Raw genomic sequence first — 17,335 nt, forward strand, 5'->3', positions numbered from 1 at the left:
CAAGGCATCCTGGGTGAGAGTAGCTGCAAGGCATCCTGGGTGAGAGTAGCTGCAAGGCATTCTGGGTGAGAGTAGCTGCAAGGCATCCTGGGTAAGAGTGGCTGCAGGGCATGCTGGGTGAGAGTAGCTACAAGGCATCCTGGGTAAGGGTGGCTGCAGGGCATGCTGGGTGCAGGGAGTACTGTCTGACACTTCCAGAAATACAGCCCTGATTAATGGTCTAGGCCGTCTGCCTCTCCTCTGACCCAGAAGTGAGTAGGCAGGTGGTGAATTCTTTAGGCAGAGTGGACCACTCTACACCACATGGCTGTCACCTGGGAAAGGTTCTGCTCCTTTCTGTGGCTGTCCCTTCCTGCTTCTGGCTGTGCAGAACCGATGCTGCTGGCTTGTAGAGCAGTCCAGGTCAGTAGGCAGGCAGTTTTGCTAGGCTCCAGGTTGCAAATGCATGGACGTCCTCTGTGGAGTTGATACTGACTCGCTCGGTACTTTCCAATTCTTTTTTCTCTGCTGATGCCTTGGTCCAAATGGCAGGAATCCATCTGTGGTTTGGAGGAGGCAGGAACCTGGCAGACAGCTCTTCTCTCTCTCTGGTCAAGAATTCATCCCCTTTTCCCCTCCTTCTTCACAAAACTCTGCTAGGGAAATGCTTTTTTGAATTGCCTTCATTCCATCTTTACTCACAGCCATTGAGTCAGTTCTGACTCATAGCGACCCCTCCTTGGGTTTCCGAGGCAGTATCACTACGGAAGAAGGATTGCCCAACCTTCCTTCCGAGGAGTGGCTGGTGGATTTGAACCGCCAGCCCTCTGGTTAGCAGTCATTCCAGCTTTAGAATGTGTGATTCTTCTCCAGGAGCTCTGATGGCACTGTGGTTAAAATGCTTGGCTGCTAGCCACCAGCTGCTCCCTGGGAGAAATATGAGGCAGTCTACTTCCGTGAACACTGACAGCCTTGGAGACCCTCTGGGGCAGTTCCACTCTGTCCTCTAGGGGGGCTGTGGGTCAGAATGGACTCCACGGCAGTGGGTGTGGTTTGGGCTTTGCTTCTGTGAAGATTGATAGCCTGGGAGACCCTGTGGGGCAGTTCCACTCTGTCCTCTAGGGGCGCTGTGGGTCAGAATGGACTCCACGGCAGTGGGTGTGGTTTGGGCTTTGCTTCTGTGAAGATTGATAGCCTGGGAGACCCTGTGGGCAGTTCCACTCTGTCCTCTAGGGGCGCTGTGGGTCAGAATGGACTCCACAGCAGTGGGTGTCGTTTGGGCTTTGTTTCCATGAAGATTGACAGCCTTGGAGACCCTGTGGGCAGTTCCACTCTGTCCTCTAGGGGCGCTGTGGGTCAGAATGGACTCCACGGCAGTGGGTGTGGTTTGGGCTTTGCTTCTGTGAAGATTGATAGCCTGGGAGACCCTGTGGGGCAGTTCCACTCTGTCCTCTAGGGGCGCTGTGGGTCAGAATCCACTCTGTGGGTGTGGTTTGGTTTGGTGGAGAATCTAAAAAGCTGTTCAGGACCAGAGCCTCTCATTCATGCTGGGAATCCCCTGCGCTCTTGTTAAAATGCAGATTCTGGGTCAGTAGGTTGGGGTGGGGCCCTCAGTTCTGCTTTTCTACCAGGCTCCCGGGGAATGCTGCTGCTGCTGTTTCATGTCCCTGACATTGCTGATCCATGTCCTGTATGTTGCTGGTCCATGTTCTCTATACTGCTGGTCCATGTCCCCTGCGCTGCTGGTCTGTGTCCTATATGCTGCTGGTCCGTATCCCATATGCTGTTGGTCCATGCCCCCTATGCCTATATACTGCTGGTCTGTGTTCCATACACTGCTGGTCCGTGTCCCCTATGCTGCTGGTCCGTGTCCCATACACTGCTGGTCCGTGTCCCCTATGCTGCTGGCCCATGTCTCATATACTGCTGGTCCATGTCCCCTATGCCCATACACTGCTGGTCCGTGTCCCATACACTGCTGGTCCGTGTCCCCTATGCTGCTGGTCCATGTCCCATACACTGCTGGTCCGTGTCCCCTATGCTGTATATCCTCTGTGGTGCTGTTCATGTCCCCTAGGCTGCTGGTCCATGTCCCCGATACCATACACTGCTGGTCCGTGTCCCCTACGTTGCGGGTCCACGTCCCTCATGCTGCTGTTGTGTGTCCCCTCCACTGCTGTTGCACGTCCTGTACGCTGCTGGTCTGTATCCCAAATGCTGGGTTACTGTTGATTGGTACTGAGGTGGCTCAGTCTCAAGGACAGACTTACTGACACAGAAGGACACCTTGCCAGGGCCTGTCCAGCCTGATTGTTGGTACATCTGACTCTCCTATGGCCACCGTGTCACCTGATCTCATCGAGGCTTTCCCTCCTTTTCTCTGACCCTCCCAATCTCATCTTTTTGTAGCAAGACCCTACTTTGGGTCTCAACTCCTTACAGAACTGTTTCTCCAAGGTCGAGGTCTCTTGGAATCACTTCGGGACTTTTTTTTTTTTAATTGTGATTTGAGTGAAGATTTACAGAGCAAATTCACTCTCCATACAGCAGTTCACATATACTTTGTCTCATGACATTGACCATAGTTTACCACAATGCAACAGCTCCCTTCCCACTTCCTCCCCACAGTTACCTCTTCCCTGTGTTCATCCCTCCATGCACTCCTGCCCCCTGAGCTGTCTCCCTGTGCATAAGCAGCCCTTCTTTCTCCCATGATTGTTCTCTCTACCTGAGGTAAATGTTCAACTCATATGCCTGTCTTTTGTTTGGCTGGAAACCACAGGTGTGGGTTCAATTCCAGACCTGAAGGGCAGCTAGGGGCCATAGTCTCAGTGGTTCCACCAGGCTCTATAGGACCAGCAAACCTGGTCCCTCACTTGGGGACTTTTTAAAGCTCTAAAGGTCTAGGCCACACCCAAGAACAATGACGTCAGAATCTCTGTTGATGAGCCCCAAGTGTCAGGCCTTTCTGAAGCTCCCAGATGACGTCAGCGAGCCAAAGTGTTTGAAGTCTGCTGCTGCAGACCACACTGCAATATGAAAAACTCTTAAAAGAACATTTTAAGGTATTTTATTAAAGAAACAACAACACTTTTGTGTATTTATAAATTGTATTGAAGGCTTATGTTTCTCACAATTGTTTTGTTCTGCTAAATATTTCCAACAGTATTGAGAAAAAAAAAAAAAAACTGAAAATAGGGAATCTGAGAGGGAGAAGCCTCGAATTCCTGTCAGAGGTCAGCTTCGGTTCTGAGTGGAAAGGCAGTGAAGTCATGTGCTAGACCCTGATGGACACTTAGGCTTTCCTTCTGCAGAAAAGAAAACGGAGGTTTAACTTGGCTTCCTGTTTTCTTGGGATAGTTAACGTCAGCCTTGACATGTTCGGAGAGCACTGTGTGGCCGGTGTCTCTCGGCTCCCCTCCGTCCTCCATCCACTGACTTGCCTTATTTTGTTTATTGCAGCTTTCCATATCTCTTCTTCTCCCTTTTAAGTTTGATTCCTGATTCCTCCAGGGAATCCCAGTTCTTTTTCCATGGAGACCCTGTGTGTCTGGTTGCCTGATGTATGTCCAGGACACAGAACACACTGAAAAACATTTATTGAATGACTAAAACTGTTTCCTAGTGATCCTTTGACAGTGATTAATCTCTTTGTTCTCCAACATCTTAGCAGGTTTAACTTTGTAATTGTCTTGTAAATCCAATCCAGGTGAAACAGGCATCCCGTAGAATGAGATGCTCTGACTAGGTTTGTTGTTGTTGTTATGTGCCATCGAGTCAGACCCGACTCATAGCGACCCCTCCTTGGGTTTCTGAGGCATTATCACTATGGAAGTAGATTGCCCATCTTCCTTCCGAGGAGTGGCTGGTGGGTTTGAACCGCCAGCCTTCTGGTTAGCAGTCAAGTGCCTTAGGCACTACACTACCAGTGACTAGGTTTAGGGTCTGTGAAATCAGGGTGTGGTGCTTGAAATGTAGCATTAATTAGGTTTGTTAACTGTTTTTCTCTCTATAAAACCAAAACCAAACCAACGCACTGGCAACAAGTTGATTCTGACTCCTAATGACCCTGTAGGACAGAGTAGAACTTCCCCATAGGCTTTCCAAGGCTGTAAATCTTTACCGAAGCAGACTGCCACATCTGTCTTCGGTTGAGTGGTTGTTGGGTTTGAACCGCTGACCTTTTGGTTAGCATCTGAATGCTTTAACCACTGCACCACAAGCAAGACCAAATAGCAGTCCTGTTTCCCAGAAAAAAAGAAGCTGGACAGTGCAGGACTTTGGGAGAAGATCAGGGTGCTGCTTTCCTGAGAGCCTGCCTCAGGATCTGTTGGCCTCCGGTTGTCCTGCAATGTTGGGGTTTTGATGAGTTCTCCAAAGAATAAGAGGAGCTGGCTTTGCTCCCTTCCCACTCCAAAGTCCTGTCAGTGGTCAGATATTTTTAAGCAATTAAAATCTGTAAACTTGATTGTCTCCATTTTTCATTGGCCCATTTTCTTCATCTGTTGAGCATTGCCCAGGTTTCTTCAAGATCGTTGTTTACTGTGTCCACTCCTGCCCCACCTCTGCACACTGCACAAGGGGTCATGCTCTCTCCACTCAGGCTTGTCAGTGCTTGATGGTCAGGTTTCTAAGAATCACTGGACCTAGGATGGCTGCTTTATGCCTCCAATTCCTGCTCAGCTCCGTGACTCCCTCGTTCTGGAAGCTGCCTCCCCAGGGTCCTAGGTCACAGCACTCCTGGGACTTCCCCTCATTTCTCTGGCCCCTTGTTCTTGGCATGTTCGTGCTCTTCTTCGTTAAATGTGGGAGATCCTCACTGCTCAGCTTTTCCTTCTGGTAGCTTTTCCCACCGTTAGAGCCAGAGTCATATCGAGGGATAACGGATTGATGGAGGATATTTAACATAGAACTTGCAAATCGGGGTACCATCTTGACTGTTGTTGCCATCGAGTGCCTCTGACTCCTAGTGACCCCTTGTCCAACAGAATGAAGCACCTCCCGGTTCCTGTGCCAGCCTTGCTATCCTTGCTATACCCGAGAACCTCGGATCACTCTTTCTTTTCTTTTTTTATTGTGATATGGGTGCAAGTTTACAGAGCAAATTCACTTTCCATACAGCAGTTCACATACACTGTCTCGACATTGACCACAATTTACCACAATGCAACAGCTCCCCTCCCACTTCCTCCCCGTAGTTACCCCTTTCCTTTGTCCATCCCTCCATGTACCCCTGCCCCCTGAGCTGTCTTCCCGTGCATAAGCCGCCCTTCTTTCTCTCATGATTGGGGAACCTCGGATCGCTCTTATGTGAGATTTCGTTGGCATTGCCATGGAGAAAGGTCTGGAAGAGAATAGATTAACTTTTGGCCAGGAAGGGTTTTCATGGAACCATAAACACAATTCCCGCTGTACCCGAAGCAACTCCCAGGCTGACTTTTGGAGTCTGTTTCTGAAAACTGATCGAATTTTTCAAAAGAGTACAATGTCCAAGGCAAAACGTCCTTCTGAGTTTATTCAGACCATTGTTTGACTCAGAAGTGACTTTGAGGGACCAGTTTTTTCAAGGCTTGAGCTACAAAATGACATCGAAGGGCAGTGGCCTGTGTGGGTTATCCCAGCTTCCATGAAAGGCAGAGATCTAGGTTCCAGGAAAATTAAAATGGCTTCATGAGCCTCACTATCTAGGCCAAGTCCTCCGAGTTCGTTGATCATCTGTCTGTCCGTGAAATACCCCTCTGTCGTCCAGATCTCCCATCTGAGCCCCAGACTTGAACTTGAAATCTCACGTAATAGCTGAGATCGTCCTCTGCTACTGAGATGGAGTTTTGGCAAAACTGCTCTTCGGTAGTACCCAGGTCATACAGGGCAGCCTTCACTGTCACCCAGGGGCTCAAAACTCGGAGCAGTTCCAGCATCGACATCTTCCTCTCCCAGGGTCAACCAGAAAACCCACCGCCATTGGGTCCATTCCAATGCCTGGTGACCTGTCGGTCTGCCCTAGAGGGTTTCTAAGGCTGTCAGCCTTTACAGAAATAGACTGCCTCATCTTTCTCCTGCAGAGCGGCTGCTGGGTTCACCCTGCTTTCTGGTTAGCAGCGCAGTGCTTTAACCACTGCGCTACCAGAATCATCAGTTAATCAGGTAATCATTGAGCACTGTTCCCTGTATGGGGAATGTTCTTACTCTTCACCCTGTAGGCCTCTGAATACCTAGCACTGACTTCTAGGCTAATTCCTGTTTATTATCCTGCTGACAAATTTAAACTAAAGCTTCCTCGCTCAGGCCTTCTCACCACTATCCCTGGTCATACGTCATCTTTAGTTGTCTGCTAACATCCTGTCTTTAGATTCCTTTTGTGAAATAAAACATCAGGTTTTAGGTGTTCTTAGCCACGACTCTAAAGGTCGTGTTACTGAATGTTAGAGACCTGTGTACGGTGCAATCAGGACTATGTATGTAGTTTTCAATGCCTTGTGCTGTAATCTTAGAAGTGTGTAGTTTCCTATAGTCGTGTTTAGGTGTCCAGGCCCACTAGACACTTCAAACGTACTCTTTTAGAAAACAAAGATCAACAAACATGCCCTGTTTTCAAGACTCCAGAGGTTTACAACCATGACTCACTGACCTTGTAATGGTTCCACTAAGGTTCCTATTTCCACTCTGATGTCTGAGCACACGCTTCTGTGTCGTAAGATTCACGTATTCTCACATAATCAAATATTTTGTTCAGAGTTCCTGATGGAGTTATGTTCATACCCTGAAAACTTTGATTAACCAGAGTATGGCTTTACTTGATAATGACATGCTGCCCAGCCTTAAAGCTAGCTGTTAACACCTGCCCAGCAGTCTATTAATGGTGTCCTGGGTCATTTGTTGTTTGCCAATCTCTTAACATGATGTATGATTTAATCGTGGGAGAAAAGACCTTGCTATCTGCTCCCATAAAGATGAAAGCCTAGGAAACCCCATGGGGCAGTTCTGACCTGCTCCAGAGGGTCGCCTTGAGTTGGAATTGACTTGATGCCGTTAAAATAATAATAATTTGATCCTCATTTGTTTACTAGATTTTAAATGCAGTCAGGTCAGTGTTCTGGTTCCCTAGTGCCACTGTGACAGGAATATACCACAAGTGGGATGGCCTTCACAAACAGGAGTTTCTTCTTACAATTTGGAGGCTCTAAGTCCAAGTTCAAAGTGCCAGGCTGGGTGAAAGCCCCTCCACCTTGGGATCCAGCTCTGCCTCCTGCTCCCAGCCCACGGGAGCTAGAAAAAGCCTGATAGGTCATCATGCTCAGTAGCTCATGGGCTTAGACATAGAGCATCTGGCTTTGTTCCTTCTTTCTGTTCCCCTCTGACAAGCTTCATCCCGCCTTGCACTACCCACACACTATGCCAGACCACTGCCATCTAGTTCTTAATGGTCGAGGCTGCCCTTCCTAATTACCACATATTGCCTTCTCTCACACAGTCCTTTTTCTCATCACCACTTGGCCAGGTTGGGGCGGAAGCTAGGAAACTACTTGATTCCTTCCACTTTAGACCAGTCGGCCCCTTCTCTCTCTCATCCCCAGCCACCCGGGGGCTAGGTCAGACTACCCAGCAGGTAAAAGGACACGGTCCTTCAGACTGCCGGACAGGCAGATGCAAGCCCCTGTGGCCATCAGTATCAGTGCCCCTGTGGATTTGGTAATTCATTGTAACAGCTCACAGAAGGCAGGGAAAGGGCTGTCTTTAGCAGGAAAAGAGGGGAAAAGGGTATAAATGAGATGCAAAGCCAAGGTCCGGAAGGGGTCCCTGTGCTGAGCTTCCTTGCCCCCAGAGGACATGCTTACCCTCTGGAAGACAGATGGTCTCTCTGACCCCGAAACTCCCCTGAGCCCCTGTCCAAAGGCTTTATAGTCTTCTGCACGTGGACACCATCTGGCACATTGCATCCAGTGAGGCTTAGGCCCTATCAGCACCCAGGGGACTGGCTCTCAGGAACCCACAACACAAGGCCAAATTGCTCTCTGCACATCATGGTTGACCAACACTATCGTAAAATAGATTCTCACATTGTGGGTTTATAATGACAACTGTGGGGGCCAGATCTACAAGTCAGGGTTTTGAGGGAGCAATCTAGAAACGCCATGTGGGAGGAGCCAGAGTTCAGGGCAAGTACATCCAGAGAGATGAGCAAGGAAGAGGGGGATGGTGTGAGGCTCCAGAGAGCGGGGATGGACGGTGGAGAGCCTCCACTGGTGCGTAAACCCGGGGTAGTCACATCGGAGAGATTCCATGCTGTTTATCTGGAGGTGGAGCCCCACACCTGCATGTGGCCTGAGCGGTTTTCGAATGAGGGAGGGCAGTGCAAACCTCGGAAGCCCATAGGGCGATTACACAGCTCCACGGGGTTCCTGGTCTCCTGGTGGCATCCCTGTGTTCCTGTCCACTTTATCAGCAGTGATGAGTGCGCCCTCTTCTTTGACCAGGGACAAGAGCATCCCTTCCGTGGCCCTCTCAGTGTTCACTACATGGTGCTGTGTGGACTGGGGGTTACTCGCCAGTGAAGTCTGGGGCCTTGTGATGGTACACCTGCTTATGGCGCATTAGACTGGAATCTCACGGCTGCTTTGTCCACTCTCAGCTCAGCCTGCTTAGTGCTTGGACTGTCTGAGTGAAAACCCCGAGGAAGACCACTGGCAGCGGAGCTGTTCACAATGCAGCCACTGGTGAGTAGGGAATTCCTCTTTCTCCTGAACTTGCCCCTCTGTTGCAGCAGAGGGGCAGGTCTCTCCTTCTGGCTTGACTCTTCCAGGTGCCCTCACGAGCTGCTCAAGGACCTGAGCTCTGCCAGGTCTCCGCGGCCCCTGGCTTGTGCTTCTGAGCCGTCTGTCCTTGTGCGCTACAGTGAACCCCTGAGTTGTGTGGAGTTGAGGGAGGACGCGCTTCCTTGTCCCACGTTCTGTACAGAACGTGTGCAGGTCGGCAGAACACTGAGCCCTGCTTGGGGACTGTGACTTTAATGGTCATAGACCGAGGGCTTGCGTGTGGTAGTGTGTGCTACGTGGGAGGCACTTCACACGCTAGCACGCAGGCTCTTTAAGGACTTGTACCTGGCTGTTCAACCATTTTACAGACAAGGAAACAGAAGTCCTTTAAGGCAGTGGTCTGCCATCAATGTGGTTAAAAGTGCTAGTTCATGGATATTCCTTGTCTTGTGATAAATCTGCAGATTAAGTTGGAGTGGGCACAGGAGAGTTTTAAGTGTGAATTCTCAGGTACACATTTTGTAATTTTTGTTCTGGATGACGTAGTTTTAAACTTCCTGGAAGTTTTCCGGGTTGCATCTTACTACACCTCATTGATGCTTGTTTTTCATGGCATTTTATGGTTCCAGAGTGTTTCTGTCTCGTTAGTGTATCTGAAAGGCAGATGCCAGCTGAGGACTGAGAATGATCCGACCGGACCCCCAGACACAGTTGGAGCTTTCTATGCAGATAGTCCTCACTTCTTCAGTACTGATGTCTCAACCACCCTACTGGGATACTGAAAGGGATACCTATCTAACCCGGACTATTCACGATGTTTTAGGAGTCAGTGACCTTCAGGGATGTAGCTGTAGACTTCACCCAGGAAGAGTGGGCCCTGCTGGACACATCCCAGAGAAAGCTGTTCAGAGACGTGATGATGGAGACCATCGACCACTTGGTGTTTGTGGGTGAGCGTCTCAAAATCTATCTATCTGTCTGTGTGCCATCTCTCTCTGCCTGCCTGTCTGTCTGTCTGTATCTACCTGCCTACCTGCCTGCCTGTCTGTACCTACCTGCCTGCCTGTCTGTCTATACCTACCTACCTGCCTGCCTGTCTGTATCTACCTGCCTACCTACCTACCTGCCTGTCTGTATCTACCTGCCTACCTACTTGCCTGTCTGTACCTACCTGCCTACCTGCCTGTCTGTATCTACCTACCTACCTGCCTGCCTGTCTGTATCTACCTGCCTACCTACCTACCTGTCTGTACCTACCTGCCTACCTGCCTGTCTGTATCTACCTGCCTACCTACCTACCTGCCTGTCTGTATCTGCCTACCTACCTACCTGCCTGTCTGTACCTACCTACTTACCTGCCTATCTGTACCTACCTACCTGCCTGCCTGTCTGTATCTACCTGCCTACCTACCTGCCTGTCTGTACCTACCTACCTACCTGTCTGTCTGTACTTACCTACCTACCTACCTGCCTGTCTGTACCTACCTACCTTCCTGTCTCTCTGTATCTGCCTACCTACCTACCTACCTGCTTGTCTGTCTGTCTGTATCTGCTTACCTGCCTGTCTGTATCCACCTACCTATGTACCTCTCTGTATCTACCTACCTACCTTCCTACCTGCCTGTCTATATATTCCTACCTTCCTACCTGCCTGTCTCTATATGCCTACTTACCTGCCTGTCTGTAACTACCTACCTACCTCTTCAACAAAAGATTTAGAGCAGCTTCCCATATGACACTTCCGTCTCTGTCCTCTTTCATTTTTCTTAACAACCACCTGAAAGACACATCTGTTTATTTCCTTTTTACTTACATCTGCTTTGTAACACCACTGAAATGTGGTCTGATTGAACACAATTTCATGTCATTTTTGCTACTCAAATTCCAAAACCCAGAACAGTGCCAGCACCTTAATTATTACATTTTAAATGGGGAAATAAATGGATTACGTGTTTTAAACAGGGATTCTGCTCTAGAGACTAAACACTCAGATTTCACACTACAGTTGTAAAATAACACACATTTTCCCACATAGAACTTGAGGTTGTTTTGGTAGAGCTTAAGTTTATGGGTTTGTTTTAAAAATTATATTAACTCCCAAACTACAAGTCAAACCCACTGCCATTGAGTAGATTCTGGCCCACAGCACCCCTAGAAGACAGAGTGGAACTGCCCCAGAGGGCCTCCAAGGCTGTCAATCTTTATGGAAGCAAAGCCCAAACCACATCCACTGCGTGGAGTCGATTCCGACCCACAGCGCCCCTAGAGCACAGACTAGAACTGCACCACAGGGTCTTCAAGGCTATCAATCTTTATGGACGCAGAGCCCCAACCACACCCACTGCTGTGGAGTCCATTCTGACTCACAGTGTCCCTACAGGACAGAGTGGAACTTCCTCACAGGGTCTCCAAGGTTGTCAATCTTGACAGAAGCAAAGCCCAAACCACACCCACTGCTCTGGAGTGGATTCTGACTCACAGCGCCCCTAGAGGACAGAGTGGAACTGCCCCCAGGGTCTCCAAGGCTGTCAGTCTTCACGGAAGCGGAGCCCAAACCACACCCACTGCCGTGGAGTCCATTCTGACCCACAGCGCCCCTAGAGGACAGAGTGGAACTGCTCACAGGGTCTCCAAGACTGTCAGTCTTCACAGAAGCAAAGCCCAAACCACACCCACTGCTCTGGAGTGGATTCTCACCCACAGCGCCCCTAGAGGACAGAGTGGAACTGCACCACAGGGTCTTTTTGGGTTGACAGTCTCCAAGGCTGTCGGTCTTTACGGAAGCAGACTGCCACAGCTTTCTCCCACAGAGCTGCTGGTGGGTTTGAACTGCCAACTTTGTGGTTAGCTGAGTGCCTTAACCAGTGTGAAACATAATTTCTCAGTGATTGAAGAGACTTAGAATTCTTTAGCCTGTCTTTGAACATGGCCATGGGTACCATCTGAAAAAGGGAACTAGGAAAACAATTTCATTAACAGTGATATCTAAAAGAATAAAATACCTAGGAATGAACCTAAGAGCTCTGGTATTGTACTGCCTAAGGCACTTGACTGCTAACCAGAAGGCTGGCAGTTCAAAGCCAACAGCCATTCCTTGGAAGGAAGGTTGGGCAATCTAATTCTGTAGTGATACTGCCTCAGAAACCCAAGGAGGGGTCGCTGTGAGTCGAGTCCAACTTGACAGTACATAACAACAACAACAGGAATGACCCTGACTAGGGCATAGAGGACTGACACAGTGAAAACTATAAAACATACATGGAAGAGACGAAAACAGACCTACTTAAAAAGGAAAGTTATGCTGTTCTTAGGAATTGGAGGACTTAATATTGTAAAAATGTCAGTACTACCCATAGTGATTTAGAGCTTCAATGCAATCCCGATCACATTGTCAACAGAAGTTTTACAGAAATAGAGAAACTAATCCTCAACTTTCTATAGAAGGGCAAGAGCCCTGAATGGCCAAAACAATCTTGAAGAAGAGCATAGTAGGAGTCCTCACGCTGCCACTCTCTAAACCTACTGTATAGCCACAGCAACCCAAACAGCCGGTAGTGGTTTCACAATAGACAGACCAATGGCACGGCACTGAGAACCCAGAGATAAACCCAGGCGTCTTTGGCCAGCTGATCTTCAACAGGGTGGTAAGTCCATTCAGTGAGAAACGAACAGTCTCCTCAACAAACTGGTCTAGCCAAATTGGAGTTCCACACACAGAAAAATGAAGCTAGATCCCATACGTCGCACCACACAAAAATGAAGTCAAAGTGGATCAAGGTCCTAAATATTAAATCTATGACAATAAAATTCCTGGAAGCAAATTTTGTTGTTGTTGTTATGTGCCATTGAGTCAGACCTGACTCATAGCGACCCTTCTTTGGGTTTCCAAGGTCGTATCACTACAGAAGTAGATTGCCCAACCTTCCTTCCAAGGAGTGGCTGTTGGGTTTGAACTGCCAGCCTTCTGGTGAGCAGTCACATGCCTTAGGCACTACGCCATGTTAGGTGCTGTCAAGTCAGCTCCAACTCATAGCATCCCTGTGTACAACAGAACAAAACACAGCCTGGTCATGTGCCAGCCTCGTAATCCTTGCTACACTTGAGCCCATGGTTGCAGCCTCTTTGTCAGTCCATCTTGTTGAGGGTCTTCCCCTTTCTCTTTGACCCTCTACTTTACTGAGGATCTTCCCCTTTTTTGTTGACCCTCTACTGTACCTAGCATGATGTCTTTCTCTAGGGAGTGGTCCCTTCTGACAACAAGGCCAAAGTAGGTGAGATGAAGTCTGGCCATTCTCGCTTCCAAGGAGCATTCTGGTTGCACTTCTTCCAGGACAGATTTGTTCATTCTTCTGGCCCTCAACGACATGAATCGACACTGGCTGCAATGATGGGCTCAGGTATAGAGGGGATCATGAGGCTGGCATAGGACTGGACAGTGTTTAGTTCTGTTGTACGTAGGGTCACTGTGAGTCACAGCCAACTCAGCAGCACCTAACAACGGAGGTGGAGGGGAGGAGATGGGTATTCACTCTCTAGATAGTAAACACTTGGTATTTTTGGTGATGGGGAAGATAACACTGAATGAGGGTGAAGTGTGCACAGCTTGACGAAGGTAAACAATGTCACTAAAAGATACCCAAGAAAAATTTATCTTTCAGTATATTTTGCTATAGCAAAAATAATATTGCTACAGCATATATAGTTTTGAAACAGCAACAATAACCAAAAAATGTATGTGTGGGCATATGCATATGTATATGAATGTGTGGGAGCTCTGGTGGTGCAGTGCCTAAGGCATTTGACTGCTAACCAGAAGGATGGTGGTTCAAACCCACTAGCCACTCCTTGGAAGGAAGTTGGGGCAGTCTGCCTCCATAGAGATACCGCCCTGGAAACCCAACAGGGGTTGCTATGTGTTGAATCGACTTGACGACAGTGAGTTGGGTTTTTTTGGTTTATGTATGCATGTATTTATGCATGCTTAGGTGTGTATATGTAGGTGTATGTAGACATCTATATATGCGTTGTTTTGGTTAACTAGTGCCACTCTAACAGAAATACCACAAATGGGATGCTTTAACAAACAGGAGATTACAGTTTTGGAGGCAAGAAGTTCAGGTTCCAAGTGCCAGGCTCTAGGGGTTGGGCGAAAGCCCCTTGACCTTGGGCTTCAGCTCTGCCTCTTGCTTCTGGCCCACTGAAGCTAAGGGCTTTTCTTCACTCAGGCAGCTGCTGGCTGCTGAGGCTGACAAGCCCAAGGTCGACAAATAAAATGACACAGTCCCAATAGTACCAAACCACATGGCAGGCCATTGATTTCAGTCCTGAAAAAGTCCCAAGATTGGCAGGGCAACATGGCAGGCTGCTGAACAACGACTTGGCTACATGCAAGGGTTCAAGTGTTCCATAAGCTGGAGACCTTCCTCAAGTTGCTTCTTACATCCTGGAAGCAGCCCACATCCCTAAAGAATCTACTCAGCTGCTCCAGTAGATTCCACCATGGAGTTAATTACCTATCTCACCATGGAGAGTAACTACTTCCAGCCGCCCAGCCACTCAGCCAGGCCCAGCCAAGTTGACACATAACCCTAACTACTGCATGCATGTGAGTGACTGTGTATATGCTCATATATACAGTAATGCATGCAGGAGGCACAGTTACAGGCTTAGTCATAACCAAGCACGTCACAGGATTGGTTTTCTGGGTTTTAAGGCTTTGGACCATATGCTCATGGGACACTTTGGTCAGTTGGTGTAGCACAGTTACATAAAATATATGTTCAGTGTCTTAGTTCAGTGAGTAGTGTGTTTTTTAAAAAAACAAACCCAAAAAATCCCAAACCCACTGCTGTTGAGTTGATTCCAACTCCTATAGCAACCATCATTGGGTTTCCAATCTTTACAGAAGCAGACCACCTCATCTTTCTTCCATGGAGCAGCTAGTGGGTTTGAACCACTGACCTTTTGGTTAGCAGCCAAATGCTTTAACCACTACACCACCAGAGCTCCTTAATGAGTAGTGGATGGGATCTTAAAAACTTGCTAGTGGTCATCTAAGATAGAATTATTGTTCTATATTCGTCTGGAACAGAGGAGGAAAGAAGGAAACCAAAGACTCAGAGAAGAAACTGGTCTACAAGACCGATAGTCCACAGAAACCCTGAGCCTCATCTGACAAAGCCCCATCTACCCAGAAACCAGAAGACCATATGGTGCCTGGCTGCCACTACTGACCATTCTGATCATGGGTGGTATCACAGGCCACAATTGATGGACCCTGGTAGAATGGGAGAAAAATGTGGACATAATCTCAAGTTCTTAAAGAATCCAGACTTTGTGGACTGGTTGAGACTGGAAGACTATCCCCTAGACTATTTCCCTGAGATACTCTTTAAACCTTGAATTGAAACTAACTCCTGAAGTCACCTTGTAGTTAAATAACAGATTGGCTCAGAAAATGAGGAATATCACCTGTGAGTACTGTTCTCCTTTTTTAAAAAAAATCATCTATATGAGACCAAAAGGTCAACAATTTCTTTAAAGCAAAGATGAGACTGTATAGGGGCAGGGAAACTAGATTAAGGGGAATGGAACCACCAGAAAGCACATCATGAGAATGTGCCTGCACTGTGAAGAATGTAGTCAGTGTCCTTCAACAATTTGTGTAGAAATTGTGGAGTGGGAAACTAAAGTGCTGTGTAAACTTTCAACAAAAACACAACAAAAATAGTATATATTTTTAATGTAAAACAAACAAAAAAATTAGCACTATGGTATGGTAAGAAAAAGAAAAGATTTTATCACAAGAGTGAAAAAACAACGTACTGACTGGGAGAAAATTTTCAGGAACCATATATCCATATTTGTACCCATTCCAAACAAAGGTGATTCCACAGAATGTGGAAATTATCAAACAATATCATTAATATCACATGCAAGTAAAATCATACTGAAGATAATTAAAGAATGGTTGCAGGAGTATATTGACAGAGAACTTCCAGAAATGCAAGCTGGATTCAGAAGAGGATGTGGAATGAGGCATATCATTGCTAATGTCAGACGTATCTTGGCTCAAAGCAGAGAATATCAGAAAGATGTTTACTTGTCTGTTATTGGCTATGCAAAAGCATTTGATTGTGTGGGTCATAACAAATTATGGGTAGCACTGAGAAGAATGGGAATTCCACAACACTTAGTTGTACTCATGAGGAACCTGAACACAGACCAGGAGGCTGTCTTTCCAAAAGAACAAGGGGACACTGCATGGTTTACCATCAAGAATGGAGGGTGTCAGGGTTGTATTCTTTCACCATAATTATTCAGTGTATATGCTGAGCAAATAATCTGAGAAGCTTGGACTATTTATTAAGAAGACCATGGCATCAGGATTGAGGGAAGGCTCATTAACAACCTGAGATATGCTGACGACACAACTTTCTTTGCTGAAAGTGAGAATGACTTGAAGCACTTACTGATGAAGATTAAAGAACACAGTCTGAAGTATGGATTACATCTCAATATAAAGAAAACAGAAATCCTCACAACTGGACCTATAAGCAGCATCATCATGATAAATGGAGAAAAGATTAAAATTGTCAGAGACTTCACATTGCTTGGTTCTACAATCGCCGCCAATGGAAGCAGCAGTCAGGATATCAGATGACATATAGCACTGGGAAAATCAGCTGCAAAGGATCTCTTTCAAGTTCTAAAGAGCAAAGATATCTCTTTGATGACTAAGGTGTGTCTGACACAAGCCATGGTATTTTCAGTCACCTCATATGCATGTGAGAGCTGGACAGTGAATAAGAAAGACCCAGGAAAAGTTGATGCTTTTGAGTTGTGGTGCTGGCAAAGAATGCTGAGAGTACCAGGGACTGCTAAAAGATCTAACAAATCTGTCCTGGAGGAAGTGCAGCCGGAATGCTCCTTGGAGGTGAGAATGGCCAGACTTCATCTCACTTTGGTCATGTTGTCAGAAGGGACCATTTCCTGGAGAAGGATGTCATGCTTGGTAAGGTGGAAGGTTGACAAAGGAGGGGAAGGCCCTCAACAAGATGGATTGACGCAATGGGCTCAAGTATAGCAAGGACCGTGGAGCTGGTGCAGGACTGGGCAGTGTTTCGTTCTACTGTGCATAGGGTTGCTATGAGTTTGGAAACGACTTGACAGCACCTAACAACATATCAGCAAACATATATCAGGTAAGGGTTTTATATATAAAATACTTACATAAATCTTCTACAACTCAATAGCTCAAAGATAAATAACTCAATCAAAAAAATGGGCAAAATAAGGAGATCCTGGAATCTTTGGCTAGAGTGGGAGAACAATGTGGAACAAAACTCAAAATCATTTTTTTAAAAAAAAGGGGGACCAGGTTTGCTGGTCTGATAGAGGCTGGTGGAATCCATGAGACTATGGCCTCTAGCTGCCCTTCAGGTCTGGGATTGAACTCACTCCTGTGGCTTCTAGTCAAACAAAAGACAGGGATATAAGCTGAACATTTGCATTAGATAGATACACTCCTTGGAGAGATCAGTTATGGGAGAATAGAAGGGCTGTATATGCCCAGGGAGATAGCTCGGGGGGGGGGCAGGAGT

General features: G+C 47.3%; 1 protein-coding gene across 1 annotated transcript in view; it reads left to right on the forward strand.

The window, feature by feature from the left end:
- The first annotated feature begins 8,198 nt into the window (after positions 1-8,198).
- LOC103212852 (zinc finger protein 596-like) overlaps positions 8,199-17,335 on the forward strand; it is a 49,975-nt gene continuing 40,838 nt past the window's right edge. The window contains exons 1-3 of the mRNA XM_007958781.1: positions 8,199-8,527; positions 8,780-8,945; positions 9,556-9,682. Coding sequence (XP_007956972.1) covers positions 8,199-8,527; positions 8,780-8,945; positions 9,556-9,682 — 622 coding nt within the window. The remainder of the gene's footprint in view (positions 8,528-8,779; positions 8,946-9,555; positions 9,683-17,335) is intronic.

This window comes from Orycteropus afer, unplaced genomic scaffold, assembly GCF_000298275.1.
Source record: "Orycteropus afer afer isolate SDZICR_OR568_19922 unplaced genomic scaffold, OryAfe1.0 scaffold01131, whole genome shotgun sequence".
Classification (NCBI taxonomy): Eukaryota; Metazoa; Chordata; class Mammalia; order Tubulidentata; family Orycteropodidae; genus Orycteropus; species Orycteropus afer.